This window comes from Polistes fuscatus, unplaced genomic scaffold (genome assembly GCF_010416935.1).
Source record: "Polistes fuscatus isolate 324 unplaced genomic scaffold, CU_Pfus_HIC Scaffold2, whole genome shotgun sequence".
Classification (NCBI taxonomy): domain Eukaryota; kingdom Metazoa; phylum Arthropoda; class Insecta; order Hymenoptera; family Vespidae; genus Polistes; species Polistes fuscatus.
This window is the reverse complement of record NW_025113096.1, coordinates 16511748-16532947: the sequence shown is the minus strand read 5'-3', so window position 1 is coordinate 16532947 and position 21200 is coordinate 16511748. Positions and strand designations below refer to the sequence as shown.

The window sequence follows — 21200 nt, the reverse complement described above, 5'->3', positions numbered from 1 at the left end:
TACAAAACGTCTACGCTATTTCATAGAATTAAAAATGAATCCATTCACTGATATTAAAGAAAGAAGCCTTCGGGGAAGACCGAAGATGGGAAATGGGGATTGTGAGAAGATGTTACTTTCGTTCGATCCTTTCGTCGAATTTATAGAGAGAGTTCAAACATCCTCGTACAAAATGATTGCATTTTATTTCGTATAAAAAATGTAAAAAAAGGATCTGCTTTATATATACATAATCATACATCGTTAATATATCTACAAGAAGTACCTCTCGTTATCCTCGAGTCATTATAGTGTTCGTATTTCAAATCCGTCAAACGTATCTTGCGTATCTTTTTTTTGTTAGGGTTTTTGTTTTGTTTTTTTTTTTTTTTTTTTTTAACTAAATAAGAATGATTTCTCGAAACCGGCAATACCGGTCGTTCTAGAAATTACTAGAAATCCTCGTTGCTAGGTGCAATGTGTGTGTGTGTATGTGCGCACGTGTGTATGTGTGAGTATGTGCTATTCCTCACGTGTAACTTTCCGAGAACGTTTTCTATTTCCAGCTTACAGGACTTTCGCTTTTGCTTCGTTATCCGCATGAAATCATCATCCTCGATTCGATAGTACGAACGTTTCTCATATATGTATGTACATGTACATATACATAAGTTATTTTCGATACACATATGTAAGTATGTACGTGTTGAGAATGAAAAGAACATTAATATCAAAACTGTGGAGGTATACAAATAATATTAACAAATCTCGATTGTCGATATTACTAATCTACTCTACTTAGAGATTAGATTCTAATCAAAGACGTTAGACAGTGAGATGGATTAAAGAGAAAGAGAGAGAGAAGGATTCACAGTCGACAATTTAAAATCCAGAAAAGTCATCGCTGCCGTCCGTGTTACTTTCAGCGGCATCGACAAAGGCCGTTGACAAATCCCCCGACATTTTGCTGACCGATTTTGAATTGACATCGTACATGAATATTTCCTTATCGTTTTTACTTTGATCACTCGAAGGCCTGAAAAAGAAACAAATAAATGTTGTCAATGATTTGTTTTATTCCAATTGGAATGGAAAAAAAATCAAATAATATCCTTCAAGTTATTCTAACTTACATGGTGATTAATAGTACAACCGATTGTCTCTGAGGTTCGGTACGACTTTCCTGTTCCAACCATTTCTGATAATTATCGGCGGTAGGTTTTTTAACGAGTTGTTTAAGCGTTTCACCGGCTACGAATTTGACAGCTTGGATATCGTCGATCTTTCTATCTTCTCTCGTTTCGAGTCCCTTTTCCTTTTCTTGAAAACGATAATCAACCGGGGCTAGTACGACCACGCTAGTTATCTTTCGACCTTCTAGGTCAGGGACATTCGGTATAGGGAACGAAGCACCGCTTACTTTAAGCGGTAAATAACGATTGTATTGGTCGTGATTTTTCGGATCTACTGTTACCGGTTCGAGTCTTATTGCGTCTGGTCTTATATGTTGCTCGGCCACTGCTCGGCCTTGCTCCGTACTTGGATCGAAACGTACTACTTTCATCTCAACTCCACCTGGCCTCAAAGTGGCCTGCTCGAACTTGGTTTTTCCCATGATTGTGCTCTCCATCATTTTCTCCTTATTTGGTGGATCGTCTTTCGTTACCGTACTCACGCTCTCGGATGAACCGGAAGCTACGCTGTCTTCGTTATTTGACAATGGAACGTTATCCGGTTTTTTAATAATCGATGGTATTGGCTCGCTCGCAGCTACTGCCGAACCACCTCCAGCACCGTAGAAATTTGCCAACGCCTCGGGCGGTAATTTCTCGATTGGTATGCCACCGACCTTGTCGTAATCGAGTATTTGTATGTCAGCGTTACCCAAAATACCGGAACTCAAAAGTTCTTGCCTTATATCGTCTGGTACTTCGTCGGGTAAATTAGCTATGTTCTCCTTGATCTTGGCTTCGTTTTTCGGCGAGACTGTCGTCGTGGTCGGTGCTTCGGTCGTGGTGGTTGTGGTCGTTGTTGTTGTGGTAGTTGTGGTCGTACTTGTGGAAAATGTTGGGCTGTTTCTGAACGACGTTCTACCGGTTGACGATCCGAATTCTGATGGGATACTAACGGGTGTTGCGTAAATTGTTTGGGATTTTTGTATGTCATTGTTTTGGGATGGCGAACGTCCCCAGAATGACGGTTGTTCTCTTTGACGATGCTGTTGTTGCGTGCTTATAGATGGTGTCAACGAAAGTTGCGTCTGTTGGTGTCCCAACGAGTCGGAGTTAAATGTTAAATGTCGATGACTCGAGGAGATTTGCTGGTTTTCTATTTGTTGAATTTGCCGTGGTATGTCGTCGTTTAAAATTCGATTCGATTGACCTCCCAAGGTTTGCCGGGAATCCTGTAAGGTGTTTAACTGATGCGTCGTCTGAAACTGATTCAACGAACTTTCGGGAAAGGGTGATAATTGTACTTGATTTGGTGGGAATGGGCCTGGATGTAATGGATTCTCTCGGATCGCATAATGTTGTTCCAATTTTGGCACGGCTTTAAAGATTTCTCCTTCCGGTTTTTGAATAGGTAATTGAAGTTGACCAGGAATACCACTTTGCGAAGGTACAGCCTGATTGTACTTCAAAGATGTACGGTATTGTTGCTCCTGCAAGAGTCTTTGTTCGTGTTCTTGTTTGCGTCTTCTTTGTTCCTGAATTCGATGCTGTTCGTGTAATCTTTGTCGTTCCTGTAATCTTTGTTGTTCAGCAGCCAATCTCTGTTGTTCAACTAATCTCTGTTCTTCCGCCAATCTCTGTTGTTCCGTCAATCTTTGTTGTTCCGCGTATCTCTGTTGTTCAACGAGTCGTTGCTGATCCGCTAATCTTTGCTGTTCCACTTGTCTCTGTTGTTCCACCTGTCTTTGCTGCTCTATTTGTCTCTGTTGATCGAGCTGTCGTTGTAATTCGACGAGTCTACGATGTTCATGAAGCCTTTGTTGTTCGCGTTGTCGTTGATGTTCGCGTTGTTTCAATGCCTCTTGCTGACGTCGTTGTTCGTGATATCGTTGCTTCTCTTGTTCTTGCTGCGAAAATACCGGAGGTTGTGGTTGTTGTTGTTGCGGTGGCTGCGGAGGTTGAGGTTGTTTCCTTTCCCCATTGAAATTAGGTTGAATAGGTCCAAGCGGTTGATTTTGTATTTGCACGCTTTGATGAGAAACTGAAAGCGTTGGTGGAAGTCCTGGTTGTTGAGGATGATTTATACTAATACGATGAGGAGGTCCGAAAGCGGTAGTCGGTGCTCGTTGAGATAAATCGGGCAAACCCTGAATTGGCAAAGATGGTTGCTGTGGTCTTTGCGGTAATTGATTTCTCACCGATAAACCTGGTGGAAATTGTTGTGGACGTTGCGGTATAAATTTTAATTGTTGTTGCTGTTGATGCTGTTGTTGTTGCTGCTGTTGATGCTGTTGTTGTTGTTGTTGTTGTTGTTGTGGTATTAAAGATAACGGTGGTTGAAAAGAATTAACGACTCTCTGTTGTGGGAATGCGGGTGGTACTCTTTGTTGTACTGGCTGCAAAGGCTGATAAGGACCATGTTGTCGTTTAGGTGTACCAGGTGCAACAGAACCAAGAGAATAAGGTTTGGTAACTTGAGTAGAATTCGGTGCTTCGATATCATTACGTTTGTTGTGATTGTTAGGCGGTAATTGATCAGTACCAAAAGTAACACGGATTCCACTACCACCGGAATGATAAGTCTCGCTTTCTGGTCGAATGATGGTTCTCAAAGTGGTCGTTGGTTCTGGAGGTGACGACGTTGTTACCGGTTGGATAGGTTCTTCCTTATGATGATTGGGTTTGATTTCTTCGTGTTCTTCAACCGGTGTCAAAGCACGTACGGGTGGGTCGTAGACGACTCGAGATTTCTCTCCATAGCCTCCTTTCTTTTCATACTTTACGTAATAAACTTGTATTGGTTCTTTAGTTGGTCTTGACGGCGGTGGAGTCGGTGGTGGTACCGGAGTCGGCAAAGTTTCGTTAGATTCCTTTATAATAATCTCAATAATCGGTTCTGGTTCCGATGGGTAATAACTCAATGGATTTTCTTCGTATATACCGAGGTCATCGTTCTTTGAATTTATCAAAGGATTATAGAGCGGATCTCTTTGCGAATATTGAACGATCGGTTCCATTTGAACGGCATAGGGTGGTGGTCTAGCACCTCTTCTGACATGATAAGGTATCTGTTGTCTCTTGTCGCGATTCTTGTTAGTCTCCTCTTTGGCATAACTCGTGACGAAGATGATCGTCGCCAGGATTATTACCTACAAAATTAATTATCATCGAATTTACCTAAATACATATACAATTATATACATACAAACACGCAAATATATATATATATATGTATAAAAGTTGATCGAAAAGAAATCGTATCGTTGAAGAAAAATCATCCTCTTCACGGAAACGGTTTATACGACGGCGTGATTAACCGACTGACCTGATTCAAGCCTATCGAGAAAAGATATCCTGTAAGCCCATAGAAGGCTGATCGATTTGTATTCAACCGACACCGAATGGACAGGTACGTTGGTAGGTAGTTAGTCTTTGCCTCAATAAATGATTCCCGAGTCAGTTCGTGTTCTCCTTATGGCTAAACCGAGTTAATCGCCTTTTACCCCCCCGGATATGAACGCTAGAAAACTCTGATTAGCTTTCTTAACAGAAACTAATTATGCAATCACCTGATTTTATAACGATGCTACCGATCCAACTAAAACATATCTCCGATGAATAATAAAATAATATTTAAAATAAAAACAATAAAGAAAACAAAATATATATTAGAGATCGAAGGAGTGAAATTTCGATCTTGACCGTCAAAGCGGTTCAATGCCGACAATGGAGAGCGTGTCGAGAATTCTTAAGAAAATACGAGCGTGTCAATAAATACACCACAGTAACAGAAATACAATACGAACGAACCGAACAGAAATATAATAACAACGAACTGAACTTTCCTCGTTTCCACCTGCTGCGAAGTGCGATGCACTTTATTACGATGAAAGTGGAAGCGTTCGTAGAATAGCAATCCCATCTAATAATAGCTTTTACCTATGATTCTAGCGAAGATTCTTGGAGAGTTAACAACGAGACGAGGAGTTCCTTATAATTACCAATTTGAGGGACCTCATGATGATGATGATGATGATGATGATCCGATAAAAGTGAGTTTTGAATCCAGAAAACAAAAGACTATAAGACTTGTCGAATGAAAGGAAGGTGGGCTTCACGTTGTTCTTCTTATTTTAAATGATCAGCCCTTCTTCAAGGTCGTACGTTGGATGTTAACTTGTTGGCGATGACATAGTGATAGAAAGAGAAAATAAAAAGAAATTAAAGAGGAACGGATAACACATAGAAACAAAAACAAAATAATATTAATTTAAGAGAAAAGGGAGAGAGAGAAAAAGAGAGAAAGAGAGAGAGAGAAAGAAGAATAAAAGATGAGAAATTAATCGGACGCGTAGACCGAACGATATCGAATGGAAGCTCGCATAGGAACTGAAGACAGATCGGGACCAGAGGCCCGTTTCTCCCTACTCGATGCCCACCACCATCTTTCGTACATAAGTCAAGAAGCGCCTCTCTAATATCGAACGACGACGGTGGGGCACCTTTCTCTATACTCATGGGGTTAACACGAAAACTCACTGGCATATATTTATGTATATGTATATACGTGTTTACTACTCGATGCTCATCCTCCTCCACTTCCTTCTCCCTCACCTTCCCCCCTTTTCACCTCTTCACCTCCTCCTCCTACTTTTCTTCCTTCTTCACTACGTGTCAACTACGTTCACGTGGGTCCGACCAAAAGAGAGAAGCACCACGTTTCTTACTTACGTGAATTTTATTTTTATACATGTATGTACATATATGTATGTGTGTATGTATATACGTGTTTACGTGATATTTTCTCTCTTTCATTTTTATTAGAAAGAACAGATAGGACCGGACGTATGTGCAGATAATGTTATTGCTGTTCAAGTACCATAAAAGACAGGTGAGTGACAGATCACATCCTGCGGTTTTACATAAGGGGATGTAACATGCCGTTAATATTCTTTTTTAACACCCATGTATGTTGATTAACACTAAAACTCGATGTTTAGCTTATCTCGTTTGTTCATCTCTTTTATGTTACTTATAAATCATCACATTTTTGTTTAAGTTATATAAAGGGGATATAATATGCCGTTAATATTATTTCAACATCCATAACTTGGAGTAATATTTGCCGTGTAACTTAGACTTTGGATATCTTTAAAGTATCTTATTAGTTAATCTTTTTTATGCCACATATTTCTTTTTTATGTTTTATTTAAGGTAGTGTAATATGGCATTAGTGTTTCCTTTTAATATACATGGATTGATTTATACTAAAATTTTGCTAAATAACAAATCCATTGATGATATTTTTAACGAATATGTCTAATTAGTTAAATAATTAATATGGAACATACAAGTAATTTTGTAACATTTTAATAATAATTGAAAATAATCATTTTTAGTTTGATTCGATTAATATATTTTTTGTTCACATCCATGCATTATACTGAAATTTTCTATATAACACAAATCATTGGTAATATTTTCAAGGTACATATTTTATTTATCAATATTTTTTTATATAATACATAAATTATCCAACAATATCTTAATGGTAATCGAAAGTAAAATAATAATTTATTTTAACCAGGTTAATATCTTTTCAACACGTCCATGTATTATACTAAAATTTGCATGTATAAATCATTGTTAATGTAAAGTATAATAAATATCTCATTAATTAAATAATCCGTATATAAAACATACACAAATAATTCTACGATAATAATCAATAATAAATTTTGAATGATAATCGAAATGAAATTTTAAAACGATAATCGAAAGTAATAATTGAACTGAACTCGGACACGAAGGGATATCAATAGTGTATCTTTACGTCACTACTACTACTACTACTACAACCAACTATTACACACAGACAAAAAAAGACGGACTAGTTACGAAAGAAGAAAAGGAAAGGCCGTTCGAACTCTTAACTGAAAGAGAGGAGTCAGCCAACGGTCGATGAACGCGAGCATTCAAAAGCTAAGAGGATGAGCACCCTTGTTGTAAGTAAGACTTTCCTCCTTGGATCCACTTCTCTTCCAACTACGAGAAAGGTAGGGGACAGGGCCGATTATATTCAAACCGAAGACCATCCTACACTTTTTCGATGACCTCCAAGGCCTATCGAAACCGAAGTCTGCTTACCTTCCTTTTCGGTTAGTAGTTAGTAGTAGTAGTAGTAGTTTAATACTTGCTCGTAATCTATAGTTTTCATCGGTTTCTTACAATCTCACACTGTTTAACCCTTTCACGCTCGATAGCTACAAATATCTATAGGGTGTTCCATTAAGTTTCTGTAAATGAATATCACTTCTATATTCCTAAAAAAATTCAAATTATTTCATAAATTTATATTAATGTGAATACGGAAATGTCTTATTTTGTTTTGTTTTTATGAATCGTTCGTACATTAATTTTACCGTTAAAATTAATTATCAATATTGAATTTTGTTTGTATTAACAGTACATTTTCTTAATAATTTATGACAATAATTGATTAATTAGAACAAAACTTTGTAATTATAATATTACTTCTATCGTACTTCAAACAATAGGAATATTTATTGTGAAACACCTAGTACATATACACGTTCAACGATATTATTCTTCCTCGTTCATTCGATTTTAGGTCTCGCTCTTAGAAAGTACCATGGCTAGAATATTTTGTTTTATTTACTTTTTATTCTTCGTATCATTGTACGATTCTCTTGAGAGACATTTTAATGTTTCCATTTCATTGTCATTTCTGTCATAACGATGATTGGATCTAATGAATAATTTCATGTCTTATATGATCCATTTGGGGGAGGAATAACTTTCTTTAGATCTTCCTAGATAGGATGGAATGTTGAAATAAAAAGTACGTAACTAATGAACGTTCTAGTCCAGTTATTTACTTATGAATGAGTAAGTTATTAATCTTTGTCCGATGGAAAGTAACGATGTGTACTCATACTTATACATGCTTGTTTAATGCGTGTAAAGGTCTAATGTAAGTAAGCATTGTTCTTTTTCTATCTTTAACGGGCTCCTCGTGTGTTGCTTCGTTTCTTATGAAATCTTGGTGGAGATCTAGTAAACCAGTTAAATGGGATGACCTAGTAGATATTTACTTTGGTTGCAAAAGCTTCTGCACTGGAAACTTCTCGTTCATTGCGTAAGTCGTATACGAAATCGCCATCTCAAGAGAAAGAGAATCATCGATGATCCTTCACTCCGTTTCTCACGCGTTCTTGCGTACTTGCACGTACGGGGATATATGTTGTACCTCGTTTATTAGCGCATACCTACTTTTAATGAGAGAATAACAGAGAGGGGATAGATGCAGGATAATTTTCTTTGGAAAAATGAATAATTGCATTACGAAATCGTTTCATCTAATAACGTCATCGTATAAAGAATAAATTTAGAAATAGAATGAGTGAGAAAGATAAATAGAAAGAGATTGGTATCTTTCGAGGTTTGACTTAGCAAATTGTATTATACGTAGATTTATTAATTTTGTCAAAAGATCAACGTTCGCGCAGGCGGCAGAGAAACTAAGCGAGAAGGATTTGGCGAACGTTCAAGTGCCGTCAAGATTCAAGACGCGTGTCCCACTTGGCAACTTTCACTTACGTTGCCGTAAGAGGTACAAATAACTACCCAAGAGTTTCGAATATGATGGAAAGAGAATCTTCCGATTTTTCGAGGTTTTTTTCATTTACAACAGACGAGCTGACCCATCATCGACGAGTAGATTTATCTAAATGACAGTATGTATTATGTAAAGATACTAATCTTTTCCTGTTTGTAACTAACGATTAATGTTTCTTGAACAAGAGATTTAAACGTCACCGTTGATAATTAGTATCGTTTGTGGTGTTCATAAAAATTTGTGAAGATGAAAGGAAATTCTTGTTATTGTATTTAAAAAGATAAATGATTGAGAATTTTTTTAATCTTTCACGTGTCAGTCACAAATCAATAAAAATTATTGATATCAAGAGACACCATATAAAAGTTATATTGCATAATTTCTATTCGCTGAATAGTTCGAAGTAGAAATCGATGTGGCATCGCGTGTCAGACACGATACGATTCTCTCTGTTTAAGTTTTGCAAATAAGTGGTTATCAAGAGGATAGTTGTGTGTTCCTTGAGCACCGGGAGCTCTTCACCAGTGGTGATAGTGATGGTGGTGGTGCTGCTGCTGCTGCCTGGATGTAACGTAACTGTTGAAGAGTGAAAGTGTTGCAAAGTGGGACGCTGTAGGAAACTATGCCTCTATCTTATAATTAATAAAGTTAAGCAAAAACAACATCTTTTCATGCTCCTACTACTAGATTAGGTATATAGACATATTGTTTTAACAGGAACACAATATTTTCGCAATATCCGCTGATAATCGGTTTAAAACTACGCTTCTTCCACAATTTTCACACTCCAACTAATAGTAAGAAAAGATTCTTATCACGTATGCGCCAATACGTTTTAGTTTTAGTTTTCCGTTTCGGTTAAGTTTTTTCAACGTCAACCAGAACTTCCTGCTATAATACATAATAATAAATTACAATTACTGTTTATATTTCCTTCATGTTAAATGTAATTGAACATATTTTTTTGTACATAATTTTTTATTTAATACTTTGTTACTTTAATAACGACGAAATATTGTAATCCGAGATAAGTTCCGTCATCTTCTTAAGTTTCATGCATTCCTATTGAAATTGAGGACGCATTAATGATACAATAAAAAATCCAAAACTGATGACTCTTTCGAAATAAAATTGTCTGCGCTCGTCGTTTTAGTTAAATTGCATTCTTATATTGAAGATAATGAAATACGAAACAAATTTACTTATAAGTAATAGAAGACAAGAAATAAGAAATCAACGGTTACAAGTAAGAAACTGATGAGTAGGTATATAAAAGTGTATGAGTAAGTATTTTCTTACATACCATATTCGTGAAAGTGAAGCTTAAACTTTTTTCTTTCTTTCTTTTTCTTTTTTTTTTTATATACAAGTCGACGACTTTGGACCGTTCACCTTATATAGGTAAATGTAACCGATTTGGATTATACTCTTCTTTTATACAGGTGACCTAAAAGTCGGAATTCCTATGTTAAGTAAACATATTTCAAATACCATGCATTGAAATTACCGATGTGCGTATTCAAAAGCTAGAAGCCATTTTAATTTTTTAAACTCATCTTTATAAATTAAATATATTACAGATAAATTTGTTATTAAAATATTATTTAATTATTTAATTCAATTTATATAAATAATTGTTAAACTTTATAGATATCAATACATTTCGGCTTTTTAGAAAATATAAATTATTAATAATTAAATTATAAGCAAGAACAGATTTATTCTTGTTGAAATATTTTTAAGTTTTTGTATGTCTAATACAGAGCGTGCTATATTACATGGATTGTATATACATTTGTCGGTAAGGTAGTTTTTAAATGCTGCCAAAGAATACAAAAGTACATAGAAGTTCAAAAGTCCTCTTTTTTAGCGCAAAAAAGTTGGCATAGAACTACCAGAACTAAGAAAAATGAAGATATACATTTAATTGCTCGCTATTTGCTACTTCGAAATCCATATATTATAAATTTTTTTATTAATTATTTAATTAGTTATTGATAATTAAAAATTTAAAATTTTTGTGTGTTATTTCTCAGTAAAGCAACGTAGTTGGCCAAAGCAGAAAAAAATTAATAAGTGCGCTAAATTGCTAATAAAATGTTTATTTAAAATACATAAATTTTAACTTTATTAATTAATTATTTAATTAGTTATTAATTAAAAATCAAAAAACGTCATGAAGAGGTTATATGTTATGCGCATGCGCAACCACAAATTCAAGGTGCAAGCGCACTTTGAAAAAAATAAAAGTAAAGTTTGTAAACCTGCAGGGGATATATTTAAAGTTGATTAATACTTAAAGATATTTTAGATTACGAATTATATCATTCTACTTTTCCGCAATAAAACTGGTAAACATGGTCAGAAATTGTTAGCTGCAATAAATTCCTCAACTTGCTCTGACATTTGACAGAACACACAAGCTTTATGCTAAATATATAGAAATGTCTCTTATAGGCCATTGTTACTTCAAAATAACAGAACTGTATCATAAAAAAAAGTAACAAAATAATATTTGAATTGAATTTGTTTACAATTTATTTAGCGACAATTATCACTTAGAACAAAATTTATATCAATCAGTTATCAATGATATACGTGTTTATTTAACCTTATAACATTTTTGAAACCATTATAAAAAGCAATCTATTATTAGTTAAGGTATGACAGTTTTTCTTAGTTATTTTTTAAGACAGAATTAAAAACTATATTTTTGAAGTCATATAAGTATGTTTATTAAAAAAAAGGAACACTTCTTTTAACCTATATGATGAGCATGTTATGATATAAAAACGAAATAGAACACGGGCGCTCTCTTATTTTTATATCCCATTTGTATACATGGAGTTCATGTTCCTTGTATAGTCACCGTGGTTGTTCCTTTGGAAATCAATTTTAAATATATCCCCTGCAGGTTTTTACCAACTTTACTTTTATTTTTTTCAAAGTGCGCTTGCACCTTGAATTTGTGGCTGCGCATACGCATAACATATAACCTCTTCATGACGTTTTTTGATTTTTAATTAATAACTAATTAAATAATTAATTAATAAAGTTAAAAGTTATGTATTTTAAATAAACATTTTATTAGCAATTTAGCGCACTTATTAATTTTTTTCTGTTTTGGCCAACTACGTTGCTTTACTGAGAAATAACACACAAAAATTTAAAATTTTTAATTATCAATAACTAATTAAATAATTAATAAAAAATTTTATAACATATGGATTTCGAAGTAGCAAATAGCGAGCAATTAAATGTATATCTTCATTTTTCTTAGTTCTGATGGTTCTGTGCCAACTTTTTTGCGCTGGATCTAACAGAAAACTATTTTATTATCATTCAAGTGGTAAAAATGATTCATTTTATTATTACATGATAGAAAACAGTAAACTAACTGCGTTAACATAAGATATTCAACTGTATTTAATAATTGTCAGTATTTAATAGCTATAAATAATGTTTCTAACTATTTGCAAAAAATACAAAAGTACATAGAAGTTCACAAGTCCCAATTATTATCTAACAAGAATCATCTTACAATTAGTTAGTTTCCTTCTAATGTATACTAGGTATAAGAGATTAACTAGACGAAATTTGGATATTGGTAAAATACAAGCTGTCTGTCGGGCCTTTGGACTATATTTTTTAAATTAAATTCGAAAGAAAAGCTTCTTCTTTTTCTTTTCTTTTTTGATTTATTATTGTTAACACGTTGACTGCCGGCATTTTTTACGTGATTTTTCTACCACACCTACACCTACACGGATTTTTTGGTATTTTTTTTAAATTTTTCTATTTTATATTTTCTTGGAAATTTGATTTTTGTTTGGAAAAATCTGAAAATAGATATTTGTTGAGGAAATAAAATAAAAAATGGACGATGAGTGGACGGTGAGTTGACGATCAAATACACAACAGCTCCCATTGCGAACTGAGATGCATCAGCGAAACCGTGCAGTTCAACCGTTGAATGAGCAAACGTGTTGAACCACCGCGGGATGGAGAGTTTGGCCAGACTAGTGAGATCCTGTCTGATGCTGAGCCATTGAGTTGTGAGTGGTTCTGGGAGTGCGTCGTCCCAGTTGAGAGTGTGCAACCAAAGAGATTGAAGAAACATCTTCGCTCTGATGACAACTGGTGAGGCGAATCCCAAAGGATCAAATATTTGAGCTACTTCAGATAAGACGAGGCGTTTTGAGAATCTGTTGGGATGAGTTGGTGAGATGGCTGAGAAATTGAGTGTATCCTGCTGAGATGACCCTGACACCAGCGTGTGGTTTCAGCGTTGAGTGTCGCCGCTCAAGATGCAGTTGTCTGAGATGACGAGGTGGGCGAGAAGGCTGTGGCTGTTGCGGTTGCCAGCAACGTGAGATGACTATGCTGCGTGAGTGGGCACGTTGCTGTGAGATCTGATGTATCGACGATCCGACCTGATCTTCATGTGGTTGAGGGCTTGGCATCAGCTATTACCGGAGCCGTTGGAAATTCCGGCCCGACGGACCAGCTGTCGCCTGATCCCCTGGAGTTGTCTGAGTGTGTTCTGACGGTGTGCCGAAGAGGCTAGCGAGATCGGCACCATGGAGCATGGTGTGATGCAAGCCATTGCAGTTCCTGCAATGCCTGCGGCTGTTACAATGTCTGACATTGTGCCTGCCCAAACAATTGCCGCACAGGCTTCGATCTTTCACCACCCTTAACAGCTGACTGATTGAATAGTCGCGCAACTTCGGACACATCACGATGTAGTGATCCTGTCCACAACAATCACATGGATACGTTGAGCGCGGCTGAGCTGACTGAGCTGCCTGTTGAGACGTCTGAGTGGCCGGCTTTGGTGAGTTGGCTCGGGACTATTGAGACGCTTGATGGGCAACGACGCGCCTGGGCACAGTTGTCTTCGCACCGTTGAGCTGAGCTGTCGTTTGGGTCTCGTTCTCCTCTATATTTTCTAGCGTACGAGCCCGAGCCAAGAGAAACTCAGAGAGCTTACTAAGTGATGGGAATTCATCTGAGGATGTGAGCGATGTTTCCCATTTCTCACGTGTATCGCGGTCGAGTAGTCCACTGACGAGCGTCACCATGAGACACCCATCGGTGTTGGCATGCTTGAGCGCCTGAGTTGTCTCATTTATGATGTTAAGCAGCTTGGTTAGTGAGCTGGATTGGCGCTTCTGCATTGGCCTGAGGTTGAGTAGTCTTTCCAAGTGCGATTTGATAATAAGCCGCTTGTTTTCAAATCGGTTGTTGAGCAGTGACCACGCTGCGGCGTATGATGAGTGATCTGGCGTAAGGTTTATTATGAGCTCAGAAGCGTCACCCTGCATTGCGGCCTTGAGGTATTGAAATTTCTTAAGGTCGCTCAGATCTGTGCGATTTCCGATGACTGAGACGAACATGGCCTTGAAGTCTGGCCATTTTCTGATATCTCCGCTGAAGCTGGGCACAGTCAACTCTGGTAGACGTGAGCGGGTTCGAGTTCCAACTGCTGTTGCAGCGGCTGGCTGAGTAGACTGCGTGAGCTGATCCTTGAGCCGTCCTAACATGCGTTTAACTTTGATCACCAACTTGCTTTCCGTGAGATGGACCTTTGTGTTGAAGTAAGCATGGTTCAAGTGAACTGGGGGCCAGTGAGTCACCAACCACGTGTGCTCTGTTCGGAAGGCCTGGTGCATTTCTTCGAGTTGGTCCAGCATCATGGTCACTTCAGACACCGACATGTCAGCAGCTGGATCGGTGGCTTGGCTGAGCAGGTCCTCCATTGATTCGAAGAGCTCATTTTGAGCCTGAATACGTAGTACTAGCTCACTGCTGAGCTTTGACGGTGACTGACTTCGAGTCACCGCCCCTTGATTTGATGAGACACTGAGCAGATCTGTCGCTTGATTCTGCGACCCTGAGAGAGACGGTTTTGAATCAACTGACCCCTTGGGGGTTGCATCTTGGTCGCGCATGACAGGTATGATCAAAGATAGGATGAGCAGGTACGACAATTTCTGTATGAGCGGTCTAACAGGCAGGCAATGCCGAATAGTACACACGCACCACACGCGTGGGAGAGATTGACAGACGGCACTATATAGTCCAGTCAACTGGGGCCGTTTTTCCGGAAATCTCAGGAAAGAAGGTGAAAACTTGATATAAGGGTAAATAGACGACGCTGAATCGAATGGTGCTAATTTTTTTGATCTGAGTGGTGCCGTTTTTGAGAAAAAGGGTAAAAAAGGATGAAAATTGGTAAAAAATGGCTTTATCTTAGAATCTAGGAATTTAATTGAAAAACGTTTCAAACAAAAGTTGTAGAGAATTAAAATATACATAAAAAATGTTCTATGAGTTATCTTCGTATTTTCAAAAATAAGCGAATAAAATTGGATTGAAGATGGGTAAATAATTGTAAGAGTGGGGAAGCAAGTCCCGCCTCTCAGTCGGCTTTTACACGCGAGCGGGCTAGTGTGCGTGCGAGCGTCCGTGTGCACTAATACACAAACGAAGGATCTTCGGCAATCTTCGGGACTCTCGGTCTTGAATGAAAGTGCGAGTGAGAGAACAAACCAATATTTCTCTCTTTTTATTTATCATGCGATAACGAGTATTATTGTCCTTGGCCATCGATTGTTGAGCGTTCTGATATTTTTCTTTTTATATTTTTCTTTCGGTAGCAAGAATTTTACGTCTTGGCCATCGAGCGTCGAGCGTTTCTATACGAGTGCGAGTGAGAAAGAAAACCGATATTTCTCTCTTTCTATTTTTTCATTTGGTAGCCAGAATTTTACGTCTTGGCCATCGAGCGTCGAGCGTTTTGTATATCTATATATATCGGCGTATAAGCGCGGCATTTTTAAATCGAATCTTGATGCTTATGGCACGCCGTTTCTTTATTTATTGTCAAAAATAATGAACCTTGAGTAAAAAAAAATAATTCATTTTAACAGAAACTATTATTATTTAGTTGAGAGTAAAAATAATGAATTAATTTTGTGTCTCGCCATAAAATTAATTAGAATAATTAATTGATATAAATTCTTTGCCTCACAAAAATTTATTTGTATATCAAATTGAATACGTATTCTCTTTAAGACGAAATTTAAAATTTAAATATTTTTCCTATTAAATTATGTATTTTATAAAATTTTAAATTACTGACTTTTTGTCTCGTAAAAACTTATTAGTTTATCAAATTAAATACATATTTGAAAAAGAAGAATTTTATAACCACACATAAAATTTTTCAAGATATACAGGAAAGGATATTCTAAAAACGTGGAATTTATGTTTGTCTATACATAATTTTAATTCATTTTTATTATGTTATAAGAAAACAGTAATCCATTCTGATTCATCTTCGAAGTCTAAGAATTCTACGAAAAAAATTGAACAATTACCAAGTGGTGCGGTTAGCGTAAGTAGTAACGTCTTCGCTTCTCGCGCTGGGTATTAACGTTCGATTCTTCGTGGGGGAATTATTTTTTTCATAAGTTTTTTTCTATCCTATATCCTATAGCCTTTCATAAGTTTTCTATCTATAAGATAAGGTTTTGTTGTCTTCTGGGATATTATTACTGGAGAGCATGTCTGCTGTAGAAAAGGCTCTCCTAATACTATAATAAAAACCCATTATTATTTAAAATTTGTTAAAATACATTTGAAATTTGTTTTTTTTTTTTTGGCACTTTCAAAAGTATCTGTTTTACCTTCAAAACCGTCACAATGTCTGCAATTATTTTTTTTAATAATAATAATATAAAAAATAAAATATCCAGATGACAGTCTTGGTGAAATGCTCTTGAAGTTGGTTTAAATTTGGCAACAACGCTACCTACGTGACGTCATGTAGACCACCGCCGAGCTTAGTTAGTTTCTGCCTAATGTATAGTAGGTATGAGAGATTGACTGAACAAATTTTGGATTTTGGAGAATTCATGCAGTTTTCTGGCCACTGAATCTCGGACTAGTACGTTGTTTATGTAACAAAATTTTCTAACGAATTTCTATTGAGTCATTATCAGACAAGATAGTGTAATAAAACACGTAACAGAAGTAAATAACAAATCGTGCGAGAAAAAGGACGTGCTATCAAAGGAAACTTTGCTTACATATTAATTTAACATTTCAATAAAATAAGGAAAATTATGTATTTTTTCTCGAATAATTAAAATAATCGATACTTTTATATAAAAAAATGAAAAATAAAATCATTTCAATCTGATCTATAATCCAAACACTTTTGCTTCATTTAATAGATCTTGTTTATCCACTTTATTAGCATAATACAAAATCAAACAGAGGGAAGGGAAAAAAAAGATTTCTTTAAGAAAAAACTAGCTATAGAACAGCAACTAACTTTTTCTACTTTTGAAAACTACACAGATGATACATTGCGATTATGTAAAATAGTATTATTACGCACGGAATAAATGAATTGATAATTAAGATTTTTTTGTCTAATTTTCCCCATACGTGTTGACGGTATCCTTGAAACCTTGATAAAGTACTATATTGGTTTTGCTTAAATAGGCTCCTGTTGATGATCTCTCCTTGTTTCTGTTAAGACACAAAAGATACAAGAAGTCGCTGTGGAGTATCAACTTAATAGCTGATCTTAACATACAAGAAAAAATCTAGTAGTTTTTAAAACTATTTTAACTTTTTTATAGTTTATAATTTAATTAACTAAACATGCTGTATGTTACTAATTTTATTGCTTCAACAATAATAATAATACTATTATTTTATTTAATCAAATATATATCAGATAAATTTCGTCAATATAAAATGGTAAAAAAATTTTCTGGGCCAAAAGCATATCCATTGATTGGAAATCTGAATGAATTACTTGGTGATCAGAATGGTATACTTGTATTTATTATTTATAATATCTATATTTGTGCGACTTCTATTCAATAAATTTGTCTTACAATTAGATGTAACTCAAAAATTATTAAACATTTCTATAAACTATTCTTCGCCGTGGCGACTGTCGATAGGCCCAAGATTATGTATTGGCTTTGATGATCCTGAAAATATTAAGGTAAGATTTATCAAATTTACTGCACTTCTACAGAAACGATTTCCCCGAATGAGAATATCTTTTATTTCGGCTTTTTTTATATGAATTTTTTGTTTCCTTTTTAGATTCTATCAAAAGTTCTATCGGTTATGAAAAAGTTCTCAATATATCTTTGTAAAAAATTATTTCGGTAATGGAATATTTACTGCACCAGGTAAAATATAATTACTTGCTTTCTTCTTAATTAATAAAAAAAAAACTACGTATACCCTATTGTAATACGGTATTTTTAAATAATATGTATTCTAGAGGATTGCTAGTAAAAATAGTATTTTTTTTATGATTGCATATAACATCTACACACCCACACATGTATATATAAGTATCTCCTTTTCCTATTTTTTTATTATAAATATATAAAAAAACACTATAAATATTTAAATTAAGACATATTCTCTTATTTAAAGCATCAATATGGGACATTCATCGAACAATCTTAAGTCCAGCATTCAAAGAAGTTTCGACTTATATGGATTATATAGTAAAAAATTCAAACAGACTAGTTAATATGTTAGAAACTACAAATGGAAAAAACGTAGATTATGCATTACGTAACTTTGTGTGCGATGGATATAATATATGGTAAGATTTGGAAATTCTAAAAAATATGATATACACATTAATATTTTCTAAAAATTGTTTTTTTTTGTGCTGACAGATAGCTTTTTGGAAAGTGATTTAAATTTGCAGAGCAATCCGGATTGCAAACTTGATGAATATATGTCGGAGTAATAATCAGAAGAATATTTTTAAATTTATATATAATCCAATATTATTGAATATTCGTCTTCTTATTGTAAATTTTATTTTTATTTAGAGCGATGGACATAAATATAAAAGAGCAATTAAATTCTGGTTACATCCAAATATTATATTTAACAATTCATCTATGGGGAAACGGCTACAAGAAATTCTTTCCCCTTTACATAAAATAACAAACGAGGTAAAAATATCAAGAAACCATTTTTGTTTTAAATTATCAAATATCAAAAAAATATATTAGTTTGAAATAAAATAATAATTATGTATATAACTTTATATTCGTTAAGATTATAAGGAAAAAGAAGGATTCAATGAATAAAGATAACTTTACCTGGGAAGGAAAGATCCATATGCAAGTAAGAATAATTTTAAAAATATGCTTTTAGTAATGAATTTATGGATGAATACCTTTTATAATAACAATAAATAAAATATTATTATTCTCCTTTAAATAAAGAAAAAGATACCAGACCATTTTAGATGCAATATTTAAATCCTTTTACGAGACTGGAGAATATTCGGAGGCAGCTATTTATGATGAAATAAATACAATTGTTTTTGGAGTAAGATGAAATTATTTAAGATTATATAAAATTTTTTTCATTCTGTAAAAGTAAAAAAATTGTATTAATTTTTAGGGAAGTGATACTGTTGCTACTGCATTAACATTTTATTTTTAATGTTGGCCACGTTTCCGGACATTCAAGTACGCTCAGATAGCACTTATGCATTATTAGTTACTATCTTTTAAAAATCGATTATATTTCATACAAAACTTGTATCATGTATTTGGCTTTTTCGATTCCAGAATCAAGTGTACGAAGAGTTGTACGCTATATACGGCTCTAGCGATCCAAAAGATATTCCTATTGCAATGGTCGATACAAAGAAAATGATATATTTGGAACGAGTCATCAAGGAGACCTTACGTCTCTTCCCTCCTGCACCAGTGTTTGGGCGAACTCTATATCACGATACAAAAGGTATTTTTACAGATAAAAATATATTTTGTTTATTTCTTTTTCCACCGACATTACTGTCCTATGTAGTAATAATATTTATTCCTTTATTTATTCAGTGAACGACAATGTGACTATACCAAAAAACTGTGACTATTTTTTATAATATATACACTTCACCGGAAAGATAAATATTGGGCTGATCCTTTACGATTTAACCCGGATCGGTTTTTACCTGGAAATTATAACCATAAATGTTTTCTTCCGTTCAGCTTTGGGAAAAGAGGTTGCTCAGGTAAAAGCACATGTTTATGCATTCTTGAAATAGTATTCTAAACAGCTAAGTACATTTTTATTGAATATTGCTTTTTCAGGTCAAATGTTTGCTATGACCGAAATGAAGACAATAACTGCTACTGTATTGAGACAATTTATTGTTCAAATAGACAAACCTGTACCAGTTGAAAATATTAACTTAAAATTCAATATTACTACGAACCTGCTGAAACTATATTCTTGAGATTTAAAAAGAGATAATATTTCATTGTTGTCGTCATTATGTTCCTAATCAAACAATTGTAATATAAATAACCGTACAAATTAAAAAAAATTCCTAATACTATACGTTTCTAGTTTTTTATTAGGATATCGGTATTCGTATTCCTAACTATAAAAGATGCAATTTCACAAATAAACTAGAAAATAAACACATTGAAATAAAATTCAGTATATTGCAAAATAACTCGAGTAATACTTAAATTACTTTTATCGGTAAATTGGTTATAATGAGGATATTTGATTTCATTCGTAGAAGTTAAAGTATCCACACACATATGTTTATTTTTAAATGTCATATAAAGTTATTACTTTTGAGTGAGAAGAATGATTCTTTCCTCTGCATCTTAGCGGTACGATTCTCATGGTCCGAACGGTGTTAAGAAAAGTGCTTCTCGATTCATTCCTTTCGTTACGTTTTTACATAACACCTTTCTTATTTCAAATAAACACGTTAACTGCCGTGATGTTACCAATGATCTAACCACGACCGTTAGTAAAAATTCATAATTAGAGTAAATATTGATTCTGATAAATATTTAAACAAGTTTTCTATACAACTTATAAAAAAAAATAATTCCCCCACAAAGAATCGAACGTTAATACCCAGCGCGAGAAGCGAAGACGTTACTACTTACGCTAACGCACCACTTGGTAATTGTTCAATTTTTCGTAGAATTCTTAAGACTTCGAAGATGAATCAGAATGGATTACTGTTTTCTTATAACATAATAAAAATGAATTAAAATTATGTATAGACAAAAAAAAATTCCACGTTTTTAGAATATCCTTTCATATATATCTTGAATTAATTTTATGTGTGGTTAAAAATTCTTCTTTTTCAAATATGTATTTAATTTGATAAACAATAAATTTTTACGAGATAAAAGTCAGTAATTTAAAATTTTAAAATACATAATTTAATAGGAAAAATATTTAAATTTTAAATTTCGTCTTAAAGAGAATACGTATTCAATTTGATATACAAATAAATTTTTGTGAGGCAAAGAATTTATATCAATTATTATTCTAATTAATTTTATGGCGAGACACAAAATTAATTC

At 34.4% G+C, this 21200-nt stretch overlaps 1 protein-coding gene and 1 pseudogene across 1 annotated transcript; one reads left to right on the top strand and one right to left on the bottom strand.

The window, feature by feature from the left end:
• Positions 1 to 861: 861 nt before the first annotated feature.
• On the bottom strand, positions 862 to 13379 carry LOC122516120 (GRB10-interacting GYF protein 2-like). The gene is made up of 4 exons (XM_043633689.1): positions 13264 to 13379; positions 12710 to 12995; positions 1113 to 4300; positions 862 to 1015 (listed from the first exon to the last, which is right to left on the bottom strand). Exons 1-4 carry the CDS (start codon positions 13377 to 13379, stop codon positions 862 to 864), a joined length of 3744 nt encoding a protein of 1247 aa, XP_043489624.1.
• A 5725-nt stretch (positions 13380 to 19104) lies between these two features.
• Positions 19105 to 20101, top strand: LOC122516110 (annotated as a pseudogene).
• Positions 20102 to 21200: the final 1099 nt, after the last annotated feature.

What these genes read in the sequence shown, in the direction of transcription:
- LOC122516120 (XM_043633689.1), bottom strand. Translation starts at nt 13,379, where the DNA reads ATGCTCCATGGTGCCGATCTCGCTAGCCTCTTCGGCACACCGTCAGAA. An exon ending in CGGAATTTCCAACGGCTCCG is followed by an intron (nt 12,996 to 13,263) that starts GTAATAGCTGAT and finishes TCATCCCAACAG; the next exon opens with ATTCTCAAAACGCCTCGTCT. An exon ending in GTTGTACTATTAATCACCAT is followed by an intron (nt 1,016 to 1,112) that starts GTAAGTTAGAAT and finishes TTTCTTTTTCAG; the next exon opens with GCCTTCGAGTGATCAAAGTA.